Source organism: Carcharhinus amblyrhynchos, chromosome 12 (assembly GCF_965287045.1).
Source record: "Carcharhinus amblyrhynchos chromosome 12, sCarAmb.v2.hapA, whole genome shotgun sequence".
Classification (NCBI taxonomy): Eukaryota; Metazoa; Chordata; class Chondrichthyes; order Carcharhiniformes; family Carcharhinidae; genus Carcharhinus; species Carcharhinus amblyrhynchos.
The window spans coordinates 55,639,436-55,660,998 of record NC_137335.1 but is presented as its reverse complement, the minus strand read 5'-3'; the positions used below and the strand labels follow the sequence as shown (position 1 = coordinate 55,660,998).

The following is a 21,563-nucleotide window of genomic DNA, read 5'->3' as shown; positions in this document are numbered from 1 at the left end:
CCGAGAAAGGATACAAGCATGAAGGGGACTGCAAGAAAAGGGTAGTGGGACTGAGAACTGATTTAGAGATGGACAATCTAAATTCAATACACTGAGAAACAGAGAACCAATGCGGGTCAGCAAGGGTAGGGAGGAAATTAGTGAGTGTGGCTTTATTCAGGACAGAATATATGTGGTACAAATGGACCTTACGATACAAGTTTGACAAGGAGACCATTACAATGGCTGAGGCTGGAAGTCACAACTGTGCAAAGCTCTGGCCCTGAAGTTCGATCATACTGGTAAGAGGTATTTCAAGAGCAGAAATTCTCACAAGGTCTAATGATCTGCTTTTCTTGTTCGAGATTTCTGGCTAAGATTAAGCAAAACAATTTGAACAGAAGAAGATATTAAATAGGAGGAGGAAGGAAACTAATGATTATGGCAGTAATCTGGATAACTCACAAAAATTAGCACTGCTCTTGTGATTATAATTATATATTGGATGAACAATTTTGAGATTGTACTAGTGGTTTTCATCAAATGCAAGACCTATGGTGCTCAGAAATAAATGCAATGATCATTGATCTGAAAAGAAAGTGAGTCCAGTGTATATTTATGTCATTTATAACTCAAAATTTCAGATCACTTTTCAGTTCACATACACAAATCTCAAGTAAAATACCTTTAAATAAGTTTCTGTTTAGCTGTGACAATGAAACTATTAAGGGCTTTTGGTGAGGAAGAAAAAGGGAATATGGCCTGATGGGCCACAGTGCTTCCCAACTATGAGATAAAAATCTCTTCCAAAGTCCCAGAAGTTTAGGGGGCCATATAATTAAGACATACTTCCTGAAAATGCCAAAATGAAAGATAGTTTGATAAGGATATATTTACTTTAATGAGTAAGCAAACTGTAAAAGAAAAACTAATAAAATATTATAGCTCCGACCTTTAGAATTATATCAGTAATGAAACTGTTTTTTTCAATAGTCAGACATTTTAAACTAAAGTGGTTCAGAATGCGATTTTCAAAAATGTGTTATTTAATCAGTGGACTATTCTGTTTCTTATAGCCCTCAAAATGCCCTGGGTGGACTACATCTGGAATACCATGTTCTGTGCATCTTAGCTTAGGAAGAATGTATTGGTCTGAAGAGAGTGCAGTGTAGATTTATCAAAATGGAGCATAGATTGAATAGATTAAATTAGCAGACAATATTGCACAAACCAGGTGCAGTTCTTAGAATTTAGATTGTGATGAGGTGATTCTATTGATGTTTACATGATATCAAGAGAAACTATTGGGATGATTAGTATGTTTTTCCCCAGGTTGTGGAGTCTAGGGCAATGAGACATAACTTTAAAAAGGCCAGATCATTCAGGAGCTAGCTTGGAAACACTTACAAGCAATGGTGGTGAAGTTTGGAAATCTCTTCTGCTAAGAAGAGTTGATCTGGGATATCAAAAATTTGTACAGATCTAGTAAAGAATGGGTCAAAATCTGTTGAAAAGTCAAACTTTTAAAAGGTTAAAATGTTCAATTTCCTCAAAAGAATTCTATAATAGATAATTTACTGCAAGATGTAGAGTAATAAAATCAACCTTTGCCTTATGTTTGCCCTTTGACTGACAAATAAAAAAGTAAAGATATGCTCATCTAAAAAAATTAGCTGACCTGATCTGTTAAACATTATCAAATATGATGGTGTTGAAAGAGGTTATTGCATCTTAATGCTCAACTACCAAGTCTTTTCTACCAACATATATTAATCCATTTATCTTCAAGTCATTAAACCACTTATGTTAAAGTCCACGTCAAAAACAAATGTCTTCCAAAAAGATAGATGCCATCTTTCTGTCTAACTAAATGTTTTTGTACTTGCTGATTGTCCTGTAGCTCTGGTACATTGGGCAGAACAATGTTTTGTAACAATAGGAGTCTTATATCATGTAAAATACAATTTATTGCTACAGTTGCATCTAATGTGGCATGTCTGTTTAATACCTCCAAAGTTTATTTGCAAATCATGTGCAAGACGCTTGCAAAATCAAGATGTGTCTGAAGAAAGTATTGAATGTAAAACATCTTATATCTTTAGGATTTCCCAAAGCACTTTATAATCAAAGGATTTATTTTAAAGTATAGCCTGCTTAACAGGGAAACAAAGAGGCAAAATAATAAATGGCAAGTTTCCACATTGGCTGAATGACCAATTAATTTGTTTTGGTGTTTTGGGTGGGGGAGAACGTTGGCTGGACACTGAGAACTCCCTGCCTGTCAAGTAGCAAAATGGACTTTTTTTGTCCGCCAAGCAGAGGCCAATGGACCTTCGATTTAATCCAGAAAAAGAATATCTCCAACAATTCAACAAATCTATGTTTTCCGTACAATAAAACTTTCTCATTTAGCATTTTGCTAAATGGGATAGACTCAAGATCAGATCTAGCAGCTCAAAACTTGGCATCCAGGTGGTGGCGTGGGCCATCTGCAGCAGACTTGTATTCAATCACAATCTGTAATCTCAACTCCCTTACCTTACCATAACTATCATGACGGGGGAGCAAGATTAGTTCAATGAGGAGTACAGGAGGGCATGCAAGGAGCTGCACCACGCATACCTAAAAATGAGGTGCCAATTTGATGAAGTTACCACACATGCATGCTAAAACAGTGATGGCAGCATACTACAGACAGAGCTAAGTAATCTCACAACCAGCTCATCAGCTCAAAGCTCTGCAGTCTTGCCACACCCAGTTCTGAATGGTAGTGGATAATTAAACTAACCGAAGGAGTAGGCTCCACAAATATCCCATCTTCAATGGTGGGAGTATGCAGCATATTGGTGTAAAAGACAAGGCTGAATCACTTGTGACTATTTTCAGCCAGAAGTGCTGAATGGATGATTCATCGTAACCTTGCTGAGGTCCCATCATCATGGATGCCACTCTGCAGACAGTTCAATTCGCTTCTTGTGATATCAATAAATGGCTGAATGCACGGAATACAGAAAAGGCTACAGACCTTGGCTTCAGCACTGAATACTTGTGCAGCAGAACTAGTTGTGTCCTTAACCAAGCTGTTCTAGAAGAGCTACCACGCAAGCATCTATCCAACAACATGGAATCCCACCTCCAGGTGTGTCTTGGGCATTAGAATCAGGACCAATTTAATCCTGCCAATTACTGCACGATCAGCCTACTTTCAATCTCTCAAAGTGATGCAAGATGTCATTAACAGTGCTATCAAGCAGCACCTACTCAGCAACAACCTGCTTGCTGATGCTGAGTTTAGGTTCTGCCAGGGCCATTTATCTCCTGACCTCATTACTGCCTTGGTTCAAACATGCACAAAAGTGAGGTAAGAATGACTACTCTTGACAGCAAGGCAGCAGTTGGCCAAGAAGTTCCATTTGCAACTCCTCAAAGTGAAATAGTCTATGCCCACATGCAGTAGGACTTAGACAACATTCAAGATTGAGCAGATAAGTGGCAAATAACATTCACGTATCAGGCAATGACTATCCCCAGCTAAAGACAATTCAACCATCTCCCTGTGACATTCAACATCATTATTACCACTGACTCCCTCACCATCAACATTCTGGTAGTTGCCACTGACCAGAAACTGAACTGGACTACCATACAAATACTGTGGATACAAGAGCAAGTTGGGAGCTGGGTGTTCTCACCTCCTGAATTCCCAAAGCCTGTCTAAGGCACAATTCAGAAACGTGATGAAATATTCTCCCCTTGCCTGGGCAGTGCAGTTCCAAAAAAGCTCAAAGTCTAACAACATCCAAGACAAAGCAGCCTGCTTGATCAACATCCCATACAACACCTTAAACGTTCACTCTCCAACGCCAGAACACAGTAAAAATAGAAAATGCTGGAAAAATTCAGCCAATCTGGCAGCATCTACGGAGAAAGAAAGAGTTAACAGTTCAAGTACATGTGACTCTTTTTCAGATCAGCATTATGTGCTATCTACAAGATGCTCTGCAGTAACTCATCAATAGAATCTTTCAATTCTGCATCTTTACCACCTAGAAGGAAAAAGGCAGAAGGCATAAGGGAATGCTGCCACCTACAAGGTTCCCTCCAAGTCATCCATCATTGTGATAATTGTTTTCAAAGTAATTGATGATATACAAAGCATTTTGAGATGTTATACAAGTATAAAGTATTGCTTTCTCAATGGTTTATACCCATGAATAGTGCAATCATCTATTTGGAATAAGCACCCAGCTGAAACGTTTTTACCTTTATATTTTGACTGAGAATAAAAGATTGCCTTTGATTTAAGATCGAGAATGTTATCTTTCATTTGCATGTAACTGTTGGTCCACTGTCCTCCTACTAAGCCACGCTCCCATTTGTATTCTGAAACACCAAGCCAAAATCTTAAGAATGCTTCAGAAAATCTCCTGTTCTATTACAATATATTCTTCCAATTGTGAAGTCATTCATTCTTACACAACCAGGATACTCAACAAAAATCTGAACAGCACCCGACTGGAGAAAATTGTATTCGGTGAGACTACATGACTACACCAAAAATATCCTGTTGTAGATCAATACTTTCATTACGTGGTTAGTTCTGCTGTGAATTGGCAGGAAGTAAAGAATCACTAATAAAGGGTGCAAGAGAAATCAGGAGAGTAAAACCCTGTGGGTCTGGATCCCTCTGCCCCATTCGTGGGAATGGTTATGAGGAATTCCTGTGTTATGGCTCCGAAAAACATAGCCTTGACAAAGCCACACTACCATGTGTAACTACCATTAATAGCATAGCTTTTATATTGAGCTTCTGATCATCAGCTGGGTGAAGTAAGGGAAGGATGGTGCATTTAAGAATTCATGAGGTTTATGCACCACCCTGTTTGTGAAAAGATGGGGTCAGGACAAAGGTGAAGAGGTAGGAAACAAGTTACTGAAGTTCAATTTAAGAGGTTTTATCACGATTGTCCTAAAGGATTAGAGTATATTTTTAATTTCAGAGTTTATATGGCAGAAGTGGGTGAGGCATGGTAATTGTTTCTCAGAATATATTTGGTTGGAATGTGACAGGTTTTAACTTCCAAAAAATGTGACTGGAAAAGCCTAAAATAGAAATAAAGTTTTGTCTAGTAAGATTGCAGAGTAACAAATGTATAAAATCACTGGTTTAAAAAAAAACGCAAATAGCAACAAGGTAGGAAATAGATCAGTGACTTCATGATCATGTTGCAGACTAAAAACTCTGTATTTATAACAGGCAAGATATTCTTGTTGAACTTGGCACTTTACTTTGCCTAAAAAGCAACCAACAGTTAGGTGGGTCACACCTTTCACACCCTGGGCAAGGATCAGTCTAAAATGAGACTTGGGTCTTCATTTCATTGACTTTCACAATCCATTCCTATGATAAGCTAGGTTTAGCCAAAGTGCAAAGGAAGGACATTTCAAGGTCACCATACCAGCTACTTTTGTCATTATGAAAGTAAATGTATACAGAAACAATCTCAGGTCAAAGCACTTTTTCTCTACAAGAACCTTAGGATTTATCTCACGATGACATACTAGTTTGCATCAACATTTTTAGTACTTGTACAAATTTATCATTCATTAGCATAGTATAATAATTAATTTTGAGCAGACTTATGGCTCATTCTCAAATTATGAACTAGTTACTACTATTAGCAATATCACAAACAAAGTGGCGTAGTCAAGTATTATTGAGGCAACAATACAACAAAATATATCTTTTGAAAATTCTTGCATACTCATTGTTTGGGAAGAAAATAAAGCAACTATTAGAATCTATAAAAACTACTCTTTGACTTGGTCACTGATATTCAGTTTATAGCTTATTTACTGGCCTGTAACTACTGAGATCCAGGACAGTATATCTTGGGGTGCCACAAACATGTGCTGGGAACACCCCACTGGATGTTTCCAGGTATGGACTGCATAACAATTGCCCAGCAAGTCCAAACTTCTGTTAGCCTATTGCCCTGTATTGGGAAAGATCTGATAATGCAATTCAAACTGCAAACATTGGATGGTTCCAACTGAGACCAACCCGCCAACTACAACCCCACCACCCTACTGTTCTCTTCACCCCACAGGTATCCCCTCCACACCACCCCCTAAACCCATAACTGCCCACAGGACCCCATAACTAAAATCCTAACTACCCTCCCCTAATCCCACTGTAATCCACAGCCCCAATTATGAACCCTCATTCCAGTTGTGCTCCCCACCCCGACTACATCCATGCTCCCCGACTTCTCTCGCTATCCTCCAGCTACTCTTGCACCACAACTACACCCCCAAAGACAGTCCTAGCCATCCATGAATGCCATCCCCAAACACCACATTTTCCCCCTGCAATCCCACTGTCCACCCAAACTCCCAAATCTAACATAAGAACATAAGTAGTAGGAGCAGGAGTAGGCCATCTAGCCCTTCGAGCCTGCCCCGCCATTCAATAAGATCATGGCTGATCTGAAGTGACTCAGTTCCACTTTCTCCCCATAACCCTTAATTCCCTTGCCTACCAAAAACCTATCTACCCGTGACTTAAATATATTTAGCAAGGTAGCCTCCACCACTTCAACAGGCAGAGAATTCCAGAGATTCACCACCCTTTGAGTGAAGAAGTTCCTCCTCAACTCCGTTCTAAACTGCCCCCCGCCCTTATCTTGAGGCTGTGCCCTCTAGTCCTGCCGTCCTTTCTGAGCGGGAAGAATCTCTCTACCTCTACCCTATCCATCCCCTTCATTATCTTATACGTCTCTATAAGATCCCCCCTCATCCTTCTAAACTCCAACGAGTACAGACCCAGCCTATTTAGTCTCTAAATCACTAAGGCGTCTACTATCACCTCTGCCATTTCCTTCAGAACCCTGGGATGCATTCCATCCGCCCCTGGGGACTTGTCCACCAACAGTCCTGCTAGTCGATCAACACTACCTCTCCAGCGACAGTAATCGTATTCAGGCCCTCAACTCCTACCATCCTTCTATCTGCCCACTTACCTTAGAAAAATACCTTCTCCCTGGTTTCTCAGTGGCTGGAACTTTAAATGTATCTGCTTTATGGCAGCTGGAGCCATACAAAAGAGGTATCCTCCTTCCCTCCTGGACAGAAGGCCACGGCAGCCGAGTGCACTACATAGATCTTTTCTGGCCTGAATCAGAAGGCTTGATGAGATAGGAGTGCCTGAATTTCCAGTTAAGTAACTATGAGCAGAGAAGCAATCCGATTCAATTGCCAGTCTCCCAGAAGTTATGGCCCAATGTGTTTTCAGCTTAGTTTTCAACCAATTTTAGCCAATATTAAGCTTGGCAAAAAAAAACGATTCCTTACAGATGTGTAACCGCTGTAAATATTTAACTTCTCACCTTCCAACACATGTGACCATGAGATGCCACTATCAAACCAAATATCCAAGACATCCTCTCCCTTGACATAATTAGACACATCAGAACCACCACTCTGCAGAAACAAAAAACATGATTATAATTAAATTTTGCCTACAAAAAGTTAAATATTTATACACTCTACAGTTTAAGTACAAAACAATTGACTTACTGAAATATTTTGCATCCGTAAATACAAGCACCATTTTGGATGTGTTTAGTATCAATGGGAAAGTAACAGTAGGTTCCTTTCTGTCTGAATGATGCCCATACTGCCAATTCATTTACTGATTTGAAAACACAACTCATCTTTAGCTTCAACCAAAGCCTACCATTTAATGGATGCCGATAATGGGCAAGAACTGCGGTGTAACCTTGATCTAATTTGTGGTACATCAAAGCAAACAGCACAGCATCATAGTACACCAAACGTAAATGTAATGCTGAAGTTGTTTATAAATTGAAAATGCTAAAACAGCTGGAGAATCTTTCAAAAATCCATGCCCAGAAAAATAGATTCATATTATGGAACTGCTCACCTTATTCAAGTTGAAATTTCCCTCTGGTAATCAACTTTGACAAAGTGAAGGCTTGCTTAAACAGGTCAAGCAACAACAGAAGAAGCCAACAAAACTAAAACTGATTAAATACATGAGATAAAGCAAAAAAGTCTCTGGTTCAGGACTGCTGAAATTTATCTTCAAGAATTAGGACGATGCTTTCAGGGGAAAAGAGTGATACAAAAGAAAAACGAGCCCTAAATTCATATTCAGATCCAGCGTGTTTTAAAAACACTTGTATTGAAAAATCTCAACTGTTCATTGCCAGCCTGCAAAACCTTACTTTGTGTTATTATATTTAAAAACAGGTCCATTGCGTCCCTGCCAGCCAAGGAAGAGCTATTCAGCCTAATCCCATATTTCAGTTCTTAGTCCATAGCCTTGTAGCTTATTATATCTCAAGTGCATATCTAATTTTTTTTTTTAATTACGATGAGTTTTCCTGCCTCTACCACTCTTTCAGGCAATGAGTTCCACACCTTCACCACTCTATACTCAATTCCCTTCTAATCCTTCTCCTTCTTTGGTAATAGAAAAAGCTCTTTCTATCTACTCTTTCAAGGGCCCTTATAATTTTATATGCCTCAATTAAATTTCTGCTCAGCTCAAAGCTCAAATTCTTAATTCCTGGCAACATCCTCATAAATAATTTTTGTACATTCTCCAGCATGTTCACATTCCTATTGGTAATACTGTGGCAGAATTGTGAACAATGATTTGTATTATAATAAAATTTGACATGAATTATAAGTTCCTATGCCCATACTTAGGAGGTCTTTTGCCACAGTGGGCAGCATCCCTACCTCTAAACCAGAAGCTCTGGGTTTGAGATCCACTCAGGTCTAGGTGGTCAAGGAAGGTATGTTCATAACGGCCAACAAGCCTTCCAATGCCTGCTAATGACAGGCTGCAGAGTGGGAAATACTCCTGGTCAACCATGCTTGGTGCGGACTGGTATCTCAAGCTAGAAGCCTCTGGTGGCAACCTGTTCCAGGTAAAACTCACTATGGAATCAAATGAAAATCTTGTGCAACACTAGGTGTGGGAAGAGAAACAATGTCCATACTTAAAATGGAACCTTTGCAAACTTGAATGTTCTGCAATTACACCCTCCCATCAATGATGGTGCAGTAGTACTTCACATTTTGTCTCCGCTATTTTCTCATTCCGTACTGCAGAGAAACTTTCAAGCTCCAACCAAATGCAGTGTTTTATTTCTAAATGATCACAACGATAGCAATTAACTATAACTGTTAAATAAAATCATATAAAATTCTCAGAATGCTTGGTTTAAAATGGGGGCCAAATTACATCCAAGTGTCCGATCTAATGTAACCCCTGCTTTATCCCCGCTTCAATTCAGGTTAAACATCATTGCAGTAAAATCCACATGTGCAATAAAATAGGAGACAGCCAAATATAAAAGGAAGAAAAACCATCATACAAACATACCTAAATGGAATTTATTTTCTAACTTTTCTTCAAATTATTCTGAAAAACTCAAAATATGCTAGACACCAAAGCAAAATATTGCAGTTCACCTGACTGAATGATACTGGTGCAGTCTGAGAAATTAGGCACATTGCCTCTGTTCAGACTGCACAACTTGCATTCCAGTGACATAAATACAGTTCTGGGAACTGTAATTCTAAATAATAAAAGCAGATTGTACAAAAGTAATCACTGCAAATTTAAGCCTGCCATTTTGAAGAGGCGATAAATTGCATTTTACTGCTACCACCCCCAAAGAAAAATACATATGGTTCCGAGCACCAGTTTCAATCAAATACACACAAGTTTTATTTGGGCCAGGCTGCTTTACAACTTCAGCGTGGCACTCCCAGTACAAAGGTACATTGCAAAGTAGACAAGAGCTAATTAAGATGCATTTTGATAGTAACATGAAAGCTGACTCTAAGAATTATTTTAGTTCGTTATTTCTCATTACCCAAAACTTGTTTTTGGAATGAAATTATTATCCCTGTGGTTAACTGAAAATAATTTAACTTTATTTGCATTAATTCCTATCACAACAATTAAACTTAATTTAAGTGTTGCCTAAACAGCGGAAAAACAGTATTTTGCCATTAAATATAACTCAAAAACTATCTCAAAACCATTTGATAATTTTGAAATTTAAGCTGCCTGTAGGATCACTGTTTCAAGACACACACGTACACCAAAACCATTTGCAGGAACCATTTTATGCGCACACAGTTTATAAGGGAAATAAAAAATGCACTTTAAAAAAGGCAGTAAAACTTGGACAAAATCACAGGAACATTATACATTCCTATAATGCTGTAAGTGGGGGAACCCATGAACTTGAACACTAACATTTAACAATAGTATTAGTTATTCAGACAAAATAAGACTTCCATGTTGTCCAGAACATCATTTATCAAGTAACTTCTTGTGATATTTTTCACTTGTCACGTAATATTATTAGTCAATTTCCTTTCAAAGTTTGTATCCCTGTCCATTCTACCAGCTGAATTTAATTATCCCAGCAACCTCTTACACAAGTGTCAAATATGATTTTGAATTTTATATTAATCTTGAGGCAATCTGCAAAATCTACCATGGACAAAACTTAGAGGAAGCAACTGTGGGATTCTGGGTCAGTGGGAAGGCGGATTACTTTCATCCTCAAAATTAAAATAGACTTCCCACCGTAAATAAATTGATTCACATACACAGGACAAAATGTGAGAAATCACTTGATCAGCTGTGACTATTGTTGCATGTCACATCATTTTACTAATGAAGTTTTGCACAACTGCAGCTCTGGAATGGAATCAATGCAGAAAGCAGAATCTTTGTTGATAACACACGGACGGTATCTCAAAACCAGCAAGCTCAGGACCAAGTCCTGGCTAGTTTCCGGATCTGGCTGGATTTTGGGTCAGGTGGTTCAGGCTGGGTCATGGGTCACTTGGTCTAGACAGGTGCACAAAACTGACAACTCATCACCGTGCCAATGCAGCACTGAGCCAAACAAACTATTAAGATATTTTACTCATCTAATATTAATTAGAATTTGTGCACACGAACTTAAGTAAATGGCCTATCTTTGGACATTGCCAGTTTTCAGACAGCCAGGTTTGAGACACTGCATCTGTACATTATTCATCATAGAAAACAAGTGCCCAAGCTAAGACCTTTCTTCAACAAGTTTAAAATTTTCAGCAGAAAAAAAATACTCAATACCATACAGCAATTGAAATGACTTCAGAATATATTTTATTTATTTTCCACCAGCATAAAGACATAGTGCTTGAGGTAGGATACAGGGTTGAAAGTGAGTTGGAAGGACTAGGAAGTGGATCTAATGAATACATGCAGAGAGACATTGGGTCAGGGTGAGGGGAGATGATGTACAAAAGAATGGGATTCCGAGGGTGTGGTAGCAGTGGGGAGAGCAGAACTTTGCTCAGTCAGCCAGGGAAGCAGCAGAGGCAACTGAACAGACCAACTCCATCTTGGTGACAAATAAATCTATGTGAATTCCTTGCACTTTCTATTGGAGGGAAGGAGATTTAAGGAGGTGGCTGGCATTGGGGTAAATAAGCTGTAGGTTTCTTTACTCTGTAGTGGACAGTTTTGGAAAAGGCTAAAACCCAGTAAACCTGATGTGGCAATTAGATCTGGCAATGGTGGCCAAACCAGTTGAATGCTAGATATGTTCAAGTTTGCACCCCTTGAACTCCGTGGGTCAGTACCAGGGGATGGCTAAGGTGGGAAATAGCAAAGATCTTAATGGGGACAAGGGCATTAAAAGTGAATGTAAAGGAATAGCCAAGCACATCAACAACTAGGAAGTTTTGAATTTTGACAGTGCAGACATAATCGAGCTGAGTTGAACAAGCAGATTTTTTTTTAGAAAAGGAGCAAATGCAAAAGTAAGCGGTCAGAGGTAGTCTTCCCAATAACATCCTAATCATCTTTAGCAACATACCACAAGTTTTAACTTTAAATTCTGTAAACCACTAATAGCTGTAACACCTTTATAGAGGAAGAAACGGATGAGCAAAAAGTCTGGTTATTGAAATTGAAGCAAGTAGGAGCAATAGAGATTTAGGAATGAATTGAGAAAAAGGCTGAAGGCTCCATAACCAATAGGTTGAAAAGAATGTTCAAGTAAGAACAGGGTCAGAGCACCAAAATCTAGCAAGGCAGGTATTTGAGAAATCAAGTCTAGAAAAGGATAAAAGCAATGAAAGAGAGTTTCAGCATCCAGATGGAATGAAGGTGTAAGGTATCTGTGGGAGAAAACAATGAGGAAAAGGTGAAGCCAGATTGTCTTGACACCAGATGGGAAATGGAACATGGAGCTCAGTGGTGGATCAGACAGAATGTTGAAGTTACGTACAGTCAACAAGCAGCAAGTATGGGGAAATGAGTTAGTGAGGGTGCTGCAATAGTTTGGATGGTGGCTGCAAACAACAACTCAGCCAAAACTTAATGCCAGACAAGCAGTTGACCACCAAAAAGACAACAATGGAATTTATAGTAGAAAGGCAGGAATGCCAAGGTTTTAGACTCTGAAGTCTAGCTAAGGGTAGCTAATGTAATCTCACAATGTAAAAAGGGAGTTAGAGGGAAAACTGGGATTTTTAGACCTGTCAGCCTGACGTCAGGAGCATAAATGGAGATTTATCCCTTGCCTAAAGGTGAGGTCGCTGAAGCACAACATATGGATAAGAAATGCAACCGGTTGTGGTCAGATCCTTCAGGATCTCTGAAGGAGATCCTATAAAAATAAGCTATTGCCAGAAATGGCATGGCTAAGGATTGAACAGTTAAGGATAGCCCCACTTACAGATTAGAGCGGCAGATGATTATGCATTATAATGGATCCTATCAGGTACCAAGGAAAGATCGAGGAGGAATAAAACAATCACCGAGGATATTAGTTGTTTTCTTCTCAATGTCTTGAGCAGGAAATTAACCTTAAGAGGCACGAGCCAAGGAAGAGGCATACAAGCTGGCCAGAAAAAACAGCAGACCTGAGGATTGGGAGCATTTTAGAATTCAACAAGGGAGGACAAAGGGATTGATTAAGATGGAGAAAATAAAGTATGAGTGTAAGCTTGTGGTGAATATAAAAACTGACTGTAAAAGCTGTTATAAGTATGTGAAGAGGAAATGATCGATGAAGCCAGTGTAGGTCACTTGTATTTGGAAACAGAGGAATGTATAAGGGGGAAACAAGAAATGGCTGACGAACTAAACACATGTTTTGGTTTTGTCTTCACAAAGGAGGACACAAACAACTTACCAGAAATGTTGTTTCTGGTAAGGAACTGAAGGAAATCGGTTTTAGTAGGGAAATGGTGTAGGGGAAATTGATCGGATTGAATGGCAATAAATCCCCAGAGCCTGATAATCTACATCCCAGAGTACTAAAGGAAGTAGCTCTGGAAATAGTAGATGCATTGGTCGTCATCTCCCAAGGTTTTAGACTCCGAAGTCTAGCTAAGGGTAGCTAATGTAATCTCACAATGTAAAAAGGAGGTAGAGGGAAAACCGGGATTTTTAGACCTGTCAGCCTGATGTCAGAAGTGGGGAAATGCTAGAATCCATTATCAAAGAATTTATAGCACAGCACTTGGAAAACAGTGGTCAGAGTCTGGATGGATTTACAAAAGGAAATCATGCTTGACAAATCTACTGGAATGCTTCAAGGATGTAACTAGTAACATTGATCAGCAGAGCCAATGGATGTGGTTTATTTGGACTCTCAGAAGGCTTTTGACAAAGGCCCACATAAGAGAGCTGCATGTAAAATTAAAACACATGGGATTGAGGGTCGTGTATTGCGATGGAGAGAAAACTAGCTGGCAGGCAGGGAACAAAGAATAGGAATAAATGGGTGAGCTGTGAGGACGCAGAGGTGCTTTAGTGTGATTTGGACAAGTTGAGAGAGTAGGCAAATGCAAGGAAGGTGCAGTATAATGTGGTTAAACATTATCCACTTTGATAGCAAGAACAGGAAGGCAGATTATCTGAATGGCTATAGATTGAGAGACAGGAATGTGCAACAAGATTTGGGTGTCCTTGTACACCAGTCACAAAGTAAATATGTAGGTGCAACATGTGGTGAAGGTAAATGGCTTATTGGCCTTCACACAAGTACATTTGAGTACAGGAGCAGGGATGTCTTGATGCAGTTATACAGAGCCTTGGTGAGACCACAACTGTATGTGCAAGTTTTGGTTTCCTTATCTGAAGGAGGACGTTCTTGCCACGGAGGGAGTGTAGCAAAGGCTTCAGACTGATTCCTGGGATGGCAGGACTGAAGATAAGGATTATATTCGCTGGAGTTTAGAAGAATGAGGAGGATCTTACTGAAACGTAGAAAATTCTAACAGGAATAGATAGGATGACTGGATGCAGTAGGGATATTCCCAATGGCAAGAGAATCCAGAACAAGGGGTCAGAATTTGAGGATTCAGGGTAGACCATTTAGGACACAGATGAGGAGAAATTTATTCACCCAGACAGTGATGAGCTTGTGGCTCTACACAGAAAGCAGTTGAGGCCAAATGTATGTTTTCAAGAAGAAGCTAGACATAGTTCTTGGAGCTACAGGGATCAAAGTTTATGGAGGGAATCCGGGAAATCCAACTCAGATTACTGAGTTGGATGATCAGCCATGATCATATGAATGCCAGAGCAGGCTTGAAGGGCTAAATGATCTACTCCTGCTACTATTTTCTACGTTTCAATATTTAGGGATTTCAACAGGAAGTCTGAAAGCATTGAGCAAGGAGCTGCCATATGACAATATGTTCAAAGATCAGCAAGGAAAGGGAAGGGAGAATTCAGATATGTCAACAGTAGATTTTTAAAGTTGGATGTACAAAGGGTGGGAAGCGTACAAAGTGAATCATTAAGTCAGTGAGTATTCAAATTAAAAAAAATTGTATTCAGATAGAGGTCTCATTGAAAAGATGAATTTGGAGATGGAACACTGGTAAAAACAGGAGACAGCAGTCAACTGAGAGATTAAGGGAGGTGGGAGCAGCATTTGAGGAAGGTAGCTAACAACTAAGGTAGCCAGGCAGATGGTCTGAAATTTTGAAACATGTCACTGATCTCTTTTGTATCTGGTCTTAAAGGTGAGGCAGAGGGAGAAGTTTGTTGCAAAGTACTTTGCAAAATCTTTATCCTGGAAGAGGATATGGCCCTGGAGGAGGAAGCGCTCAACATGGTCATGCTTACATGGAGAATAAGCACCACACTAATTTGTGGGTCCTAGGTTTTAACAAATGGGAATGGGAACTATTAAAGGAGATTTATTACAGGCTGGGGTGGCAGGGATGGTGATTGACTTGGTGATAACAACAGCAGAGCAGAGGGCACAGTCCTATAGACCAAAAGTGGCAGTAGTGTTGGGAGAATAGTTAAAACACCGAAGAAGCTTCTGAGTCTCCTGCAAGACTCCTCTTCCATGTCAACGCAATTGAATTCTGGATTCTCGTCCATCCCAACTATCCCAGCCTTTGGGAATGAGCTCTTAGCTTTAGTATGTTTGACAAGAAAATCTTGTTGAATTTCTACTTTAACTGACCTCCGAGCTCTTGTTAAAGCTCCAAAAAGTTTGAATGCATGACAATACTATTACACAATCTGTTCTTCCGTCTAAGATCATCTCCTGGCGTTCCAGATTCTTAACATAAACTCAACAGATGATTTGGAGCACCAGACTGAGTACCTACTGCCTGATGGATCCTACAGCAGAATGAAGACAGCCTAAAACCAGGTACTGGCACTGATCATAATAGACAATGAAACGAGATGCCAAATATATCTCCATGACCTTTGCAATTGGTCAAATTGCAGAAAGGACAATATATAAATGATTTCCCTCATTTGGATAACAGCATTAAATCATTTGAAAATGAAGGCTGAATTAACAAACAAAATGGACAAATCTGTTTTTACTGTTTTGCTGCATGATTCCCAACCCTGGTATTTATAAACTATATTGTGCAAACTGCAATACATCTATTTTACTGGCGTCAATTTGCATTACATATATCTCAGAGAAAAAGCAAAAACATACATCTTGGATAAATCAGATGATTTAGCTTAGAAGTGCTTCAGAGCTTACAGCTCACTTAGGTTCACAGATATATCAGTTCAAAATACAAATTTGTAAATTTGATGTATGGCTATGAAATATGATTGGTGCTGGCAAGGGGAAAAGAGAACTAAAATTCAACTCTGCACTCCCAAACTAAAAACCCAATATGTACCATGAACTATATTGTCAGCTTACAATACGAAATCATTATCTGTTTAACATTAACCAAAAGGACTAAAGAAAAGTAGTTGTTCTAGAACAGTTTAGTACTTTCCAATAGTTTTTGTTTCGCAAGAATCTTTTTTGGGGTTTAGATAGTTGTTAAAATTATACCGATTTACCTTTGGTCAATTTTTATATTATTTTAGACAGATTGAGGATAGTTTTAATTTGCTCATTTTTATATGACTGAAAGATAATAATGCAAATGTACTATGTCTTGCGCTCATTTCCTTTTATATTCCAACAAGTTTCTTAATAAGTAACTTTCCTGTAATTAACATGTAAGATGCATGGGCCTCCCATTCAATAGTCAGTACAGTAGTTTGAAGTTTTACACTTCTTGTAATGTGTATGAGAGTATGACCTCTTCAGAATGTACTAACCTTTTTTAAAACTTCCTTAGTCAGGAGTTGGTCCAAAGGTAGAGTCCACCAACAGTCAGTACCATGTTCTTCCACCAGTTTGATAAGGTGCTCCCTTGTGTATCTGTGAGAAGAGGTACATCTAGTTTGGCAATCATATTGACAAATAGTAAGTTTACTTGAATCCAGAAGTGATTTATTGAATTAAATTCTTAAAAAAAAATTTCTGTATTCTGTTGATTTTCAACATGCGCGCTTCTGTTTCCCTTTTTTTGGGCTAGGAAGCGGTAGGAAGGAAATTGGACAAAAGCCAATTAAGAAATGACCACAATGTAACAAACATTTAATAAATTCTCACATGTTCTGTACAAAAAGTAACGTGTTTAAACTCTGAAGCTTAAAGTCACCCATACAAGAATGGAAAACATACTGCAAGCCTCAGTCATTTCCTGGTGGACAGCAACCATATTTACAAAAGGCATGCAGTAACTCCTTGAAGCAACACCATGGGTGTGAATATAACTCATCCAAAATTCATTAACTAACAGAATTAAAATTGAATCAATTCAACAATTTGTTAAAACATTATCAGTTTTCAATGCTGTACATTAATAGATATAACGGAAAGAGAAAATCAAATGTACTGTTTAATTAATTCAATATTTGTAGTATTAATTTGAGCTTTTAAGCTAATAACACACCAAAAAGCAGAAACAATAATCACCAAACCAAAGAGAAAAGACCATTGCTGAGCTGACTGCGAAGGATTTTCCCATTCTCTCCAAAAAATGTCCTTCACCGTCCTCAATTATCCAATTGTACACCAAGTCACGAGGTCATGTTGCAGCTGTACAAAACTCTGGTACGGCCGCACTTGGAGTATTGCGTACAGTTCTGGTCGTCGCATAATAGGAAGGACTCGGAAGCATTGGAAAGGGTGCAATGGAGATTTACCAGGATGTTGCCTGGTATGGTGGGAAGGTCTTATGAGGAAAGGCTGAGGGACTTGAGGCTGTTTTCGTTAGAGAGGAAGAGGTTAAGAGGTGACTTAATAGAGGCATACAAGATGATCAGAGGATTAAATAGGGTGGACAGTGAGAACCTTTTTCCTTGGATGGTGATGGTTAGCACGAGGGGCATAGCTTTAAATTGAGGGGTGATAGATATAGGACAGATGTCAGAGGTAGGTTCTTTACTCAAGAGAGTAGTAAGGGTGTGGAATGCCCTGCCTGCAATGGTAGTGGACTCGCCAACATTAAGGGCATTTAAATGGTCATTGGATAAACATATGGATGAAATTGGAATAGTGTAGGTTAGATGGGTTTTAGACTGGTTTTCACAGGTCGGTGCAACATCGAGGGCTGAAAGGCCTGTACTGCACTGTAATGTTCTATGTTCTAAGTGGCATGAGTTTGCACACCTCAAGGCATTGTGTGGTCCTGTACCAAATTCTGCTGAAAAGATTCAGTTTCTATGACAACCAAAAGTCAATCATTCCAAACAAATAGTTCCCAAGGGTATCAGGACACCCATACTTGGCTTGGCAAGCACAAATTAAATGACAAATTTCACTGCCATAGGCCCAATTTTTTTTCATATTTTTGGAACAGCTCCTTTCATTTCTCTCACTGACAGCCATCATGACCCTCCTCTAAAAGCTGCTCAATTTCTCATCTGGACTTGCTCCCTTTAAGCAGCTGGTTAAATCACCAAAATGTCACTGCAAAATAAATTTAGTTTTGCAGCACCCTTATTTGTTCTCAAATTCACTAAATTAAAAGGAAATTAGCTCCTTTCAATTTGAAAAATTTGCTTATTTTTCAGCATTGATACCTCAAACTAAATTACTGAAATAAAAATTCATATCGAACATGTATTTCAAATAATTCCTTTCAAGATATTTGAATTCATGTTGGTTGCACTGGGTGTACAAAGTAAAGTTATTAAATATTTGCAGCATGGATAATCATTAACCAACATTTATTAACTTCCACATCAGCCAAAGGTCCATAGTGCTTTTTTAAAGAGACGCAAAAGTGAAATTTCTTTTTCATTGCTTTCCACTGGATGAAAAAGCTCTAAACAATGTCTGCAATTGAAAAGAAATACTGCTGAATTTTCTTTTATTCATTCTCAGGATGAGGGCATCGTTGTTAAGGCTGCCATTTATTGTCCATCCCTAGCACAGCTGAGCGATTTATTACATTTTGCAAGGACTGTTGAGGTAACAGCTATGAGTCAACGACATCTGCAGTCAAATCTAGACCGGGACAGGTAAAAACAAATTTCATTCCCAAGAGGACATTAACGAACCAGCTGAATTTTTGTGATAAGCAATAGCTTCATGGTCACTTTTACTGATGCCAATTTCTTTATTTTCTAGTTTATTTTTAAGTTGGGTTCTTCTTCTCAATCTATGGCTGCAGTTGAAGTCATGTTCTCTAAAGTGTGCACAGTAAGATTGAAAGTAAATTTCATTTTTATGCAAACTTATGGTTGTTATATTAGAGTTCAATTGAGTAATTATTGTCAATAAGTGTTTCTAAGATACACTGTGTCCATCTCCCGAAAGTTTTAGCGTATATACCTCTGCCCTCTTGAACAGTCAAACCACAATGTTACTGTGCCATAAAACTCAAGGCTAAAAAGCCATGGTGGATTATTGACTTTTTGAACAAATATTCAATACCAGGAAAACAAAGCTGCAGAATCAATAAAAGTCAACTAACAGAAGTATTGGAAATTATAAAGTGTAAGTTTCAGCATAAAACAAGTTTATGCAACCTAAAGCCAACAAGTTATTTCTTCCAATGCAAGTAATTAGCTGATTGGAAAAACTCTGCCCCAGGTTTACAGGCCATAACAAGGAGGAGTTCTGGAATTACGTGACTTTCACTTGGTTTCAACGGCAAAGGGAATGAGGTAATGCAGCTACCATGACGCCAGCCAATAAGTTTATAGATTGATAGTGACTGTGCAGAATGCTTATCTACAGGGTAGAAACATAGCAGCAATAGACTAGTTACTTGCAGATGGAAGGTGGAAGTGAACTATATGTGGTCTTCCCCACGACCGTCTTTCAAGACTGATGGTAGAGAACCAGGCAGACAAGATAACTTCCAACAACGACATTTCTACCCTGTTCAAGTGGTAACTAAGCAAACCCACTCTTCTGAAACAACGAGTAAGTGACTAATACTTTGCTTGTATGCATTAAAATGTAAGTGACAACCAGAAGTTTAATGGCAGATTTGTAATTCTAAAGACAAGAGATGTATGAAGATCCAAGTCTATGGTGCGTTTGGGATATCTGCCTGTTACCTTTAAGATACTATTGCTAACTGCAGGACATAAAATATTTCTTCTTCAATTGTAAGGATTATTTTCCTTATCTAGCTATAATGTGAAAACAGGTGCTTTGTAGAGATACAGAAACTTATATGGCTGCACTAATGTTTGTGTTATTAGTTTACATTTTATCTTGACATTTTTTGAACTCAACAAAGCTAATAATGGAAGTGAAAGGGTTCTTGGTTTGTTCAAATTAGATTTATTGTACTTTATCTGTCTCATTTATATAATCTTCTACATGAGAATTTATGGATTTCATGTTACACATTTTGCTGTGCAACAACTAAAAAATATAGCAAAAACACTTGAAAAATTATACTTTTGATCACTGAGCACTTAAAATTCCGTAAAAAGTCTGACAACACCAGGTTTTAGTCCAACCGATTTATTTGATGGTAAACTCACAAGCTTTCGGGTTAGCCCCTTTGGGCTAGACTTTTTACTGTGTTTACCCCAGTCCAACGCCGGCATATCCACATCACTTAAAATTCCACCATGGGATAGTAACATAGTGGAATGTGTTATTCTAAACAGGTTAATTAGTCTTTTCTTTAAAATGACAATTTCAAAAGAACATCTTGAGGTTCAATAAAATCATATCACAGCGCATAATTTTATGGTCGTTTGTCAAAAGGGAATTTATTTTTAAGTAATCACATTAATTTTGATCCTCAATTTGCCTAAACTGAGTAAATGTAAACATCAATATTAAATGCCTCAGAACACAGAATGTTGGCACTTAGCACATCAACTTGTAAGAGAGATACACAACAGCGTTAATAAATTCCCACTGGCATCTTTGGAAATTTAGCCCAGTATATTAACAAAACTTATGTTGGATGACCTGTAGTTACATTTGCAGAACAAATCCCAGCTCATTTTTAGCAAGTTTTTAAACCCTGGTTGTGGCTCCGAGAGTGCCATCACCACATCAAAGATCAATCAGCCCAACAAGGCTTGTCCCTCTTCTATTTTAATCTTCTCAGCTTTGTATCCAAATCTGTTCTGGATGTCCATGAAGAATGTATGGCTACATCCAGACTATCAGAAATCTTTATTCCCCTTTTTGTGAAGGAATATATTCCATTTATTTTAATAGTTTCTACTTCTGAACTTTAACGTAATGTTGAATAATTAGACCAAAGTCATATTTAGGATTATAGAACTATACCTGTACATTAGGATTATAGAACTATGCATGTACACTCTTTTATCCAAGCTCTAAATTGAGATTCTTGCATTTCCCCTAATGTTCTGAGTCATTCTGGAGGTCCGCCAAACACCCTAAAATCTAATGTTTGCTTGGTAGTAAAATGAAACGGTTAACACCTTTTTAAAACAGTCCTCCTGTTCTTATGCCATTGTCTCATTGGAAATCAACATTCTCTACAAATAAGTGTGTAAAATAACATGCTAATCTATTTAATACAATTCATAACACTATGTTTCTACCACAGATCATCTTCAACAATGGAAAGAACAATAACATTTTCATGATTCTGGAAGAGTAAATACAGCATGAAAAAGTCATTAAAAAGACAAGAGAACAACAGTGTGCATCAGGTGTAACAGCAACTCCATTTGGATGGCA

General features: G+C 38.4%; 1 protein-coding gene across 1 annotated transcript in view; it reads right to left on the bottom strand.

The window, feature by feature from the left end:
* iars2 (isoleucyl-tRNA synthetase 2, mitochondrial) overlaps nucleotides 1-21,563 on the bottom strand; it is a 75,183-nt gene that overhangs the window by 27,377 nt on the left and 26,243 nt on the right. The window contains exons 13-14 of the mRNA XM_080200553.1: nucleotides 16,643-16,745; nucleotides 7,368-7,461 (exon numbers count right to left, since the gene is read on the bottom strand). Of these exons, the coding sequence (XP_080056679.1) occupies nucleotides 7,368-7,461; nucleotides 16,643-16,745 (197 nt within the window). The remainder of the gene's footprint in view (nucleotides 1-7,367; nucleotides 7,462-16,642; nucleotides 16,746-21,563) is intronic.